Below are 12,000 nucleotides of genomic sequence, written 5' to 3'. Positions count from 1 at the left end.
TAGTCTATGTGGTTTATGGTAGTAGACTTGAGCCATGTGGTATCAGCTTGATCTCCGAAGGGGCTGGAGACGACTGTTAGGTCAATCATGTCTACATAACTGAGCCCCAATAAAAACCCTGGACAATAAGGCTCAGGGGCGCTTCCCTAGTTGGCAATACTCTATGTGTGTTGTCACATATCATTGCTGGGAGAAGTACCATATTTTTATGCAAATAATGGGTGCCTTCTGCATTCGTTTGGCAGCTGTGCCCTCCCCTCCCCCCCGTGAGGCACTCTCACAAGTGCCACCGTGCCAATCCTCTTCCACATGCTGCTGTAAAAAAAAAATAGCAGAGCTTTTGAAAATACCTCTCGGGAAGAGGGCACAGCTAGCAAACAAATGCAGAAAGCACATGTTATTTCAGTAAAAGTATGGGTAAGTGCTGTCTGCACAACTCCACTGGGAGCTCAGGCCTGGCCTCTCCCAGACCCTGCTCCATGCGTCTCTTCCCTTTGCTGATTTTAATCTGCGTCCTTTTGCTGTAATAAACCATAACTATTTTTTTTTTATGAATATAATGGTTCTTCTGAGTTCTGTGAGTCCTTCTAGTGAATCACTGAACCTGAGGGTGGCTCTCCAGAACTATAATATGGCACACAGATTTGCAATTAATCTCTTGTGCATCTCTTTTCCTCAGTGAGCTGTGAGCTTCTCAAAGGCAAGGACCATTCTGAGGACGTAGCCCTTATCCCAGTGTCTGGCAATAATAATGTTGTTTTTGGGTCCCATTGAGTCAATTCGGACTTATAGCAATGCCATGTGACAGAGTAGAACTGTCCCATAGGGTTTCCTGGACTGTAATCTTTACAAGATCAGATTGCCAGGTCTTTTCTGCCACAGAGCAGCTGGGTACGTTCGAACCACAAACCTTTTCAATAGCAGCTGAGTGCTTAACCATTGTACCATCAGTCCTCCTCGCACTTAATTATTTAAAAAAAACCACTGCCGTCAAGTTGATTCTGACTCGTAGCAATCCTATAGGACACAGCAGAACTGCCCCATAAGGTTTCCAAGGAGCAGCTGGAGGATTTGAACTGCTGACCTTTTGGTTAGCAGCCAGGTTCTTAACCACTGTGACACCAGGGCTCATGAATAAATGTCGGCGAGTGAACAAACAAGCAAATGCATTGTCTGACTTAATTTTAACTGGCCCTCACTTTGGCTTCTCTCCCTCTCCCAATGCCCCTACCTCTGCTTCCTTTCATCTTGGTGAGGATAATGCTCCCTTCTTTGTGGGAGCCTTGTTTGATTCCTGAGAGAAACAAGGAACTTCTCTGGGTGGGAGTCCCAGCTCTGCCACTTACTTGTTGTGTGACCTTGGGCAAGTTCCTTAACCTCTCTGTGCCTCAGCTTCTTTATCAGTAAAATGGGCATAGTATCTACCCATCTAGATTTACGACGAGATCTGAATGCAGCCGCACACATAAAAGCACCCAGCGCAGAGCTGGGGCATAGGAGGTGTTCAATCGATGTTAGTGGCAATGCTGGTTCCCACACCCTCCAGGAAGCCCCCAAAGTGAGTGGGGAGGGCCTCCTTACCAGTGCAGGTGACTCCAACATCCTCATTGTGAGCGCAGTTGTGCTTCCCCCAGGGAGCAGCGGGACAGTCGGAGAGCGAAGCCTCAGTCCCCACACAGGCCACATCGTCCAGCCAGATGGGGCCTGCACCCCAGCCGAAACGACCGGCAGGGGGGTCTGGCTGCTGAGCCCCTCCACAGCCCAGCTCCCGGCAGACCACAGCTGAGTCTCTCAGGTCCCAGCTGTCGTCACAAACCGTTCCCCATCGCCCGTCGTGCCACACCTCCAGACGGCCTGAACACCTGCTGGGTCCAGCCACCAGGCGCAGGTGGGGCGACCCTGGGGCAGGAGAGACCCAAAGAACAAGAGAGTCAGGGAAGCTGTCCAGCCCTCTGACTTTTATTTACTTATTCATTTTAATTTTATTTTGGTAAAATGCACATAACAAAAAATTTACAATTTTAACCATTTTTTACTGTACCACTCAACGACATTAATTACCTTCACCATGTTGTGCAAACACCACCACTATCTATTTCTAAAAATGTTTTGTCACCCCAAATTGAAACTTGGTACCTCTTAAGCAACAACTTCTCGTTCCCTCCTCCCGCCGGGCCCCGGCAACCACTGATCTACTTGCTGCGTCTATGAATTTGCCTAGCCTAGATATTTCATATAAGTGGGATCATGGACTATGTGGCTTTTTGTGTCTAGTTTATTTCTTAGCATAACATTTTTAAGGCTCATCCGTGTCGTGGCATGTATCAGGACTTCACATCTCTTACAGCAGCATCATAGCCCGTTGTATGTATATTCCACATTTTGTTTATGCATTTTTCTGATGATGGACACTTGGGTTGTTTCTAACTTTTGGCTACTGCGCATAATGCTGTAATGAACATTGCTGCACAAGTATAGGCCTCTGTCACTTCATTCACCTTTTCCTCCATCTTCCATTCAGATCCTCCATCTATCCATCTATGCTTTCCCTCATTCACCCATCCTTCCTTGGGGACAGGAAGCATTTACTGAGGCTTTTTCTGTGCCATCTTCTGCATTAGGCACAAGGGATAGAGGCACAGTTTAGTGGTTCCTCAAAGAGTTAGACACAGAAGCACCATATTGTTGCTATTAGGTTTGACCCTATGTACAACAGAACAGAACCAGGGCTTGCGCCATCTTCACAATCTTTGCTATGTTGGAGCCCATTGTTGCTGCGACAGTGTCAGTCCATCTCATTGAGGGTCTTCCTTTTTTTCTATAACCCTCTACCAAGCATGATGTCCTTCTCCATGGATCGGTCCCCCCTGATAACATGTCCAAATTACGTGAGACAAAATCTCACCATCCTTGCTTCTAAGGAGCATTCTGGCTGTGTTGGGAGGACCCAAGACAGATTTGTTCATTCTTTTGGCAGTCCATGATATATTCAATATTCTTCACCAACACCATAATCCAAAGGCATTTAATTCTTCTTTGGTCATCCTTGTTCACTGCCCAGCTTTCTCATGCACATGAGGCAACTGAAAATACCGTGGCTTGGGTCAGCTGAACCTTACTCCTTAAAGTGATATCTTTGATTTTTAACCCTTTAAAGAGGTCTTTTGCAGCATATTTGCCCAATGCAACACATCGTTGGATTTCTTGACTGAAGCTTCCATGGGCATTGTGGATCCAAGTAAAATGAAGTCCTCGACAACTTCAATATTTTCCCGTTTATCATGACGTTGCTTATTGGTCCAGTTGTGAGGATTTTTGTTTTCTTTATGTTGAGGTGTAATCCATACTGATGGCTGTAGCCATTGATCTTCATCAGTAAGTGCTTCAAGTCCTCTTCACTTTCAGCAAGCAAGGTTGTATCATCTGCAATCACGGGTTGTTAATGAGTCTTCCTCCAATTCTGATGCCTGGTTCTTCTTCATACAGTCCAGCTTCTTGGGTTATTACTCAACATACAGATTGAATAAGTATGTTGAAAGGATACAACCCTGATGCACATGTTTCCTGATTTTAAATGACTCAGTAGCATCTTGTTCTGTTTGAACAACTGTCTCTTGGTCTATGTACAGGTTGCACATGAACACAATTAAGTGTTTTGGAATTCCCTTTCTTGGCAACGTTATCTATAATTTGTTATGATCTACAGTTGAATGCCTTTGCATAGTCAATAAAATGCAGGTAAACATCTTTCTGGTATTCTCTGCTTTTAGCCAAGATCGACCTGACATCAGCAATGAAGGACCTAGCAATTCTACTCCTGGGTATAGACCCAAGAGACTTGAAAGCAAGGACTCAAACAAATACCTGTACACCATTGTTCATAGCAGCACTATTCACAATATCTAAAAAATGGAAACAACCCAAATGTCCATCAACAAATGAATGGGTAAACAATTTGTGGTATATCCATATAATAGAATATTATTCAGCCATGAAAAGGAATAAAGTACTGATTACATGTTACAACATGGACGAACCTCAAAAACATTATGGTAACTGAAAGAAGCCAGTCACAAAAGACCACATATTGTACGATTCCATTTATATGAAATATCTTAAAAAAAAAAAAAAAAAAACCTGTTGCTGGACCCCACAGGGTTTCCAAGGCTGTAACATTTACAGAAGTAGACTGCCACATCTTTCTCCTGCAGAATGGCTGGTGGGTTCGAACCACCAACCTTTAGGTTAGCAGCTGAGTACTTAACCACTGCGCCACCAGGGCTCTTTTGTGAAATATCTAGAATTGGCAAATCCATAGAGACAATAAATGTTAGCTATTATTACTACTATTATTGGAGCCCCTGGGTGGTGCAAATGGTTAATACATTTGACTGCTAACCAAAAGGTTGGAGGTTCGAGTCCACCCAGAGGCACCTTGGAAGAAGGGCCTGGTGGTCTGTGTCCAAAAAATCAGCCAAGCACCATAATCGCCATTATATAAAGAACCAGGTGCTTAAGAAAGTAAAGGGACACCTTGGGCCCGGCTGATACTTGGAGCCAGATGGAATACCCTGTATAGGATTCCATGGCCACCCAGAGTGAGAGGAGAAGCCAGAAGCTCAGCCTGTCATCCTTTCTCCTATCCGGGACCAGCTACATAATTTGCGGAGCCCAGTGAAAAGTGAAAATATTAGGCCCCTTCAAAAAGCAGTAAGAATTAAGAAACAAAAAAGGATTGGTTGAGATGGGAGATCTACCTAAGACTATTGCCCTGAGATACTCTTCAAACCTTGAGCCAAAACTATTTCCTGAGGTCACCTTTTAGCTAAATAACAGATTGGCTCACAAAATAAAGAATCACCCATGAGTGCTGTAATCCTTTAAAAAATCATCTACATGAGACCAAAGTGTCAACAATTTCTTTAAAACAAAGATGAGAATGTAAGGGGGTGGGAAAACTGGATTAATGTAAACAGAACGACCAGAACAGAAATAATGAGAATGTTCACGCACTGAACAACTTATGTAGAAATTATTGAATGGGAACCTAAACTGTTGTGGATATCTTCAACAAAAACATAATAAAATGTTATTTAAAAAATAAGAATTTTTAAAAAGTATTCAGAATTTCAACATGATAAAGGAGACCGGAAATGGAGCTATATAGGAACAAAGTTATTGTATACTATTAAAGTTGGTATTAGTCAAAACTAGATTGTTTCGGTTAAGATGCTAATTGTAATTCCCAGGGCAACCATGAAGAAAACAATTCAAAAATATATAATAAAAGACCAACAAGGGAATTAAAATGGCACTCTAGAAAATATGTATTTAACGCAGAAAAAATCAGAGATAAAAGAATGAAGGAGCCAAAAAAAAAAAAATTCAAGATGGCAACCAAAAAAAAACAGTGCCATCAAGTCAATTCCAACTCATAGCAATCTCATGTGTTACAGAGTAGAACTGTGGTTCACACATAAGGTTTTCTTGGCTGTAATCTTTACAGAAGATGGAGGACAGGCATTTCTTTCACAGCACCACTGGGTGGGTTTGAACTGTCAACCTTTAGTCGAACACGAACCATTTGTGCCACCCACGATCTTAAGATAATGACGGCAAAGCCTTATGCCAAGCCCTGGGCCCTTCTGAGCTTGGGGCCCTGTGCTCCTATCCTCCACCCTTCTTTTTGCAAGATGGTCCCTGATAAGAGTCTCTGAGCAAGGAGAAAGGGAACCTGGGGTGGGGTCAGTAGGAGCGAGGAGTCAGAAGCTAAGACCCTGTTTTCTTGGGGAGCAGGAAGACACTCACCAGCTGCTGGTCCGGGCTCAGGAGGGACAGTAGGGGAGGCTGGAGGAGGTAAGATGCCAGCTGTCCACAGGGTCTGGGTCACCGTTGGGGGCAGAGCCCTGGAGGTTGAATTGTTGTTGCCCGCTGTGGGGGCCGTTGGGGGGACATAGCCAAGGGGCATGCCTGGGACAGGGGCAAGAAGTGATCATCACCCACCCCCATGCTGCTGCCTTAGGCTCCCCGCATCCTCCGTCCCAGAGCCTGCACCCCTACTCCTTCACCCCCTCCATCTTCCTCCCTCATCATCTCTCAGCTTCATATACTCAGGGGTCCCATCCTGCTAAACCTCCTCCCCAGATATAGCCCAAACCTCCCATGTCCCTGGCCCAGGAAGAGAAGTGTGGGAATGAAGGGTGAGAGAGGAGAGTTGGGTTGAGGGTAAGATAGAAGAGAGAAGGTGACATTATTACAGAGAAGATTGGCTTCCAATGGATGGTGAGAGGGAGGCAGGGCCAAAGAGGAAAGGGTTGATGGAGGGCAGGTGTACTAGGTTGAATAGCTGTGTGGCTGGGTGCCATCAAGTTGATTCGGACTCATGGCGACCCCATGTGACAGAGTGAAACTGCCTGATAGGGTTTTCTTGGCTGTGATCTTTATGGAAGCAGATCAACAAGTCTTCCTCACACGGAGCAGCTGGTGGGTTCGAACTGTCGACGTTTCGGTTAGAAGCTGAGCACTTAACCATTTGAGCCATCGTGTCTACTCAGAACCTCTGAATGTGGCCTTATTTGGAAATTGGGTCTTTGCAGATGTAGTTAGTTAAGGTGAGGTCATACTGGTGTAGGGTGGGCGCTAATTCAATGACTGGTGTCCTTGTAACAAGGGGGAAATGTGGACACAAACTCAGAGAGAAGACGGCCATGTAAAAACAGAGGCAGAGATTGGAGTGACGTGTCTACAAGCCAAGGAACACCAAGGATTGCGGGAAGCCACTGGGAGCTGGAAGAACCAAAGAAGGATCTTCCCTTCAAAGAGAGCACAGTCCTGCCAACACCCTGACTCAAACTTCTAGCTTCTAGAATTGCAAGAGAATAAATTTCTGTTTTTTCAAGCCACCCAGTTCGTGGTAATTTGTTACAGCAGCCGCAGGAAATGAATACAGCAGGGTTTTTCTTCCTCAGCACTACTAATATTTATTAAGAACCCTGGTAGCATAGTGGTTAAGTGCTCGGCTGCTAACCAAAAGGTTGGTGGTTTGAACTCACCAGCTGCTCTATGGGAGAAAGATGTGGCAGCCTGCTTTTATAAAGACTATAGCCTTGGAAACCCTTTGGGTCAGTTCTACCCTGTCCTACAGGCTCACTATGAGTCAGAATCGACTCCATGGCAATGAGTTTGCTTTTGGTTTTGGTTTACTCCTTTGTTGTGGTGGCTCTCCTGTACATTGTAGGATGTTGAGGAGCATCCCTGGCCACTACCCACAAGATGGCCATAGCAGCCTCCTCCCCAGTTGGGCAATGTCATGGATTGAATTATGTCCCCCCAAAAATGTGTGTATCTACTTGGTTAGGCCATGATTCCCAGTATTGTGTGGTTGTCCTCCATTTTGTGATTGTAATTCTATGTTGAGAGGATTAGGGTGGGACTGTAACACCACTCTTACTCAGGTCATCTCCTTGATAAAAGGAAAGGGAAGCAAGCAGAGAGGTGGGGACCCTGTACCACCAAGAATGCAGCACCAGGAGCAGAGCGCATCCTCTGGACCTGGGGTGCCTGAGCCTGAGAAGCTCCCCGACCAGGGGAAGATTGAGGACAAGGACCTTCCTCCAAAGCTAACATAGAGAGGAAGTCTTCCCCTGGAGCTGACACCCTGAATTTGGACTTGAAACCTATTAGACTGTGAGAGAATAAATTTCTCTTTGTTAAAACCAACCACTTGTGGTATTTCTGTTATAGCAGTACTAGATAGCTAAGACAGGCAATCCAAAATGTCTCTAGATACTGTCAAGTGTCCCCTGGGAAGGGGGGCAGAATCAACCACATTGAGATCTACCCATGAGAATGAAGTTTCACAGATGAGGAGAAGATGGGAGAAGTGGAAAGTTTTGGCAGAGGGCGCGTTCGGTATGTGTTAGGAAAAGGTACAAGTCCTGCCCTTCTGGCCTCTACATTCCTGGGACCCCCTCACCATCACACACAGCCCCAGCATCTTCCCGGTGATGACAGTCATGCTGGCTCCAGGCCCTTGAGGGGCAGAATCTCAAGGCCGTCTCGTTGCCCCGACACCGAAGGTCATCCAGGAGGATGGGTCCGGCCCCCTCCCCAAAGAAGGCACCTCCTGGGGCAGCCAGGGCAGCCCCGCACCCCAGCTCCCGACAGGCAACCGCAGCATCACGCAGGTCCCAGGCATCATCACAAACTGTCCCCCAGCGCCCAGCGTGCCACACCTCCAGTCGGCCCGCGCAGCCGTGGGGGCCATCAGCCAGGCGCAGCCGGGGTGCTGGTCCTGAACGTGGGAGAGAGAAGAATGGAGAGAGAGATACAGGAAACAAAGATGTCCAAGCATTTACTAAACATCGCAGAGAGTATTCATCCCCAAGGCGGTGCTGGAAAGTGGATACTACATCTTTAATTTACAAGTGAGCCAAAGGCCTGATTCTAGCTGGGTCCAGCCTCTTCTTCCAGCCCCCATGTCCCTGCCTCCCAGGAGTGAGTGCTGGGAGCCCTGGCCATTGCTCCTCCTTCCTGATTCTCTTCCATCCTCAGTCTGGGCTCTGCACTCAGCCCCTCACCTCTCAGCTCCCTGCTATACCTTCCCCAGTTCTACAGAGTGGCGGGGAGGGAGGGCTCCCAACCTTACCACCATTGACATGTGGGGCCCTCCTGTGCATTGTAGGATGTTGAGCAGCACACTGAATTGGGACAATCAAAAGTGTCTCTTGTAAAAATTAAGCTGAACTAAATGAATTAGAGAACAGAAAAACAATTGAAAGAATTAACAAAGCCAAAAGCTGGTTCTTTAAAAAAATTAACAAAATTGATAAACCATTGGCTAGACTGACTAAAGAAAAACAGGAAAGGAAACAAATAACCCGAATAAGAAACGAGAAGGACCACATCACAACAGAGCCAAATGAAATTAAAAGAATCATTTCAGATTACTACAAAAAATTGTACTCTAACAAATTTGAAAACCTAGAAGAAATGGATAAATTCTTGGAAAAACACTACCTACCTAAACTAACACATTCAGAAGTAGAACAACTAAATAGACCCATAACAAAAAAAGAGATTGAAACGGTAATTAAAAAACTTCCAATAAAAAAAAGTCCTGGCCCGGACGGCTTCACTGCAGAGTTCTACCAAACCTTCAGAGAAGACTTAACACCACTACTACTGAAAGTATTTCAAAGCATAGAAAAAGACGGAATACTACCCAACTCATTCTATGAAGCTACCATCTCCCTGATACCAAAACCAGGTAAAGACATTACAAAAAAAGAAAATTATAGACCTATATCCCTCATGAACATAGATGCAAAAATCCTCAACAAAATTCTAGCCAATAGAATCCAACAACACATCAAAAAAATAATTCACTCTGATCAAGTGGGATTTATACCAGGTATGCAAGGCTGGTTTAATATCAGAAAAACCATTAATGTAATCCATCACATAAATAAATCAAAAGATAAAAACCACACGATCTTATCAATAGATGCAGAAAAGGCATTTGACAAAGTTCAACACCCATTTATGATAAAAACTCTTACCAAAATAGGAATTGAAGGAAAATTCCTCAACATAATAAAGGGCATCTATGCAAAGCCAACAGCCAATATCACTCTAAATGGAGAGAACCTGAAAGCATTTCCCTTGAGAACGGGAACCAGAAAAGGATGCCCTTTATCACCGCTCTTATTCAACATCGTACTTGAAGTCCTAGCCAGGGCAATTAGGCTAGACAAAGAAATAAAGGGTATCCGGATTGGCAAGGAGGAAGTAAAGCTATCACTATTTGCAGATGACATGATCGTATACACGGAAAACCCTAAGGAATCCTCCAGAAAACTACTGAAACTAATAGAAGAGTTTGGCAGAGTCTCAGGTTATAAAATAAACATACAAAAATCACTTGGATTCCTCTACATCAACAAAAAGAGCACCGAAGAGGAAATAACCAAATCAATACCATTCACAGTAGCCCCCAAGAAGATAAAATACTTAGGAATAAATCTTACCAAGTATGTAAAAGACCTATACAAAGAAAACTACAAAGCTCTACTACAAGAAATTCAAAAGGACATACTTAAGTGGAAAAACATACCCTGCTTATGGATAGGAAGACTTAACATAGTAAAAATGTCTATTCTACCAAAAGCCATCTATACATATAATGCACTTCCGATCCAAATTCCAACGTCATATTTTAAGGGGATAGAGAAACAAATCACCAATTTCATATGGAAGGGAAAGAACCCCCGGATAAGCAAAGCATTACTGAAAAAGAAGAAGAAAGTGGGAGGCCTCACTCTACCTGATTTCAGAACCTATTATACAGCTACAGTAGTCAAAACAGCCTGGTACTGGTACAGCAACAGGCACATAGACCAATGGAACAGAATTGAGAACCCAGATATAAATCCATCCATGTATGAGCAGCTGATATTTGACAAAGGACCAGTGTCAGTTAATTGGGGAAAAGATAGTCTTTTCAACAAATGGTGCTGGCATAACTGGATATCCATTTGCAAAAGAATGAAACAGGACCCATACCTCACACCATGCACAAAAACTAACTCCAAGTGGATCAAAGACCTAAACATAAAGACTAAAACGATAAAGATCATGGAAGAACAAATAGGGACAACCCTAGGAGCCCTAATACAGGGCATAAACAGAATACAAAACATTACCAAAAATGATGAAGAGAAACCAGATAACTGGGAGCTCCTAGAAATCAAACACCTATGCTCATCTAAAGACTTCACCAAAAGAGTAAAAAGACCACCTACAGACTGGGAAAGAATATTCAGCTATGACATCTCCGACCAGCACCTGATCTCTAAAATCTACATGATTCTGTCAAAACTGAACCACAAAAAGACAAACAACCTAATCAAGAAATGGGCAAAGGATATGAACACACATTTCACTAAAGAAGATATTCAGGCAGCCAACAGATACATGAGAAAATGCTCCCGATCATTAGCCATTAGAGAAATGCAAATTAAAACTACGATGAGATTCCATCTCACACCAACTAGACTGGCATTAATCCAAAAAACACAAAATAATAAATGTCGGAGGGGCTGCGGAGAGATTGGAACTCTCATACACTGCTGGTGGGAATGTAAAATGGTACAACCACTTTGGAAATCCATCTGGCGCTATCTTAAACAGTTAGAAATAGAACTACCATACAACTCAGAAATCCCACTCCTCGGAATATACCCTATAGATACAAGAGCCTTCACACAAACAGATATATGCACACCCATGTTTATTGCAGCTCTGTTTACAATAGCAAAAAGCTGGAAGCAACCAAGATGTCCGTCAACGGATGAATGGGTAAATAAATTGTGGTATATTCACACAATGGAATACTACGCATCGATAAAGAACAGTGACGAATCTCTGAAACATTTCATAACATGGAGGAATCTGGAAGGCATTATGCTGAGCGAAATTAGTCAGAGGCAAAAGGACAAATATTGTATAAGACCACTATTATAAGATCTTGAGAAATAGAAAAAACTGAGAAGAACACACACTTTTGTGGTTACGAAGGGGGGAGGGAGGGAGGGAGGAAGAGGGTTTTTTATTGATCAATCAGTAGATAAGAACTGCTTTGGGTGAAGGGAAAGACAACACTCAATACATGGAAGGTCAGCCCAATTGGACTGGACCAAAAGCAGAGAAGTTTCCGGGATAAAATGAATGCTTCAAAGGTCAGCGGAGCAAGGGCGGGGGTCTGGGGAACATGGTTTGAGGGGACTTCTAAGTCAATTGGCAAAACAATTCTATTATGAAAACATTCTGCATCCCACTTTGAAATGTGGTGTCTGGGGTCTTAAATGCTAACAAGCGGCCACCTAAGATGCATCAATTGGTCTCAACCCACCTGGAGCAAAGGAAAATGAAGAACACCAAGGTCACACGACAACTAGGAGCCCAAGAGACAGAAAGGGCCACATGAACCAGAGACCTACA

General features: G+C 44.0%; 1 protein-coding gene across 1 annotated transcript in view; it reads right to left on the bottom strand.

Annotated features, from left to right (window-relative positions):
* Positions 1–12,000, bottom strand: part of SSC5D (scavenger receptor cysteine rich family member with 5 domains) — a 35,969-nt gene that overhangs the window by 18,030 nt on the left and 5,939 nt on the right. The window contains exons 6-8 of the mRNA XM_064294283.1: positions 7,976–8,293; positions 5,809–5,970; positions 1,582–1,899 (exon numbers count right to left, since the gene is read on the bottom strand). Coding sequence (XP_064150353.1) covers positions 1,582–1,899; positions 5,809–5,970; positions 7,976–8,293 — 798 coding nt within the window. The remainder of the gene's footprint in view (positions 1–1,581; positions 1,900–5,808; positions 5,971–7,975; positions 8,294–12,000) is intronic.

Source organism: Loxodonta africana, chromosome 11 (assembly GCF_030014295.1).
Source record: "Loxodonta africana isolate mLoxAfr1 chromosome 11, mLoxAfr1.hap2, whole genome shotgun sequence".
In the NCBI taxonomy this organism is placed as follows: Eukaryota; Metazoa; Chordata; class Mammalia; order Proboscidea; family Elephantidae; genus Loxodonta; species Loxodonta africana.
Note: the sequence above shows the minus strand (reverse complement) of the source record. Positions and strands in the feature narration are given on the sequence as shown.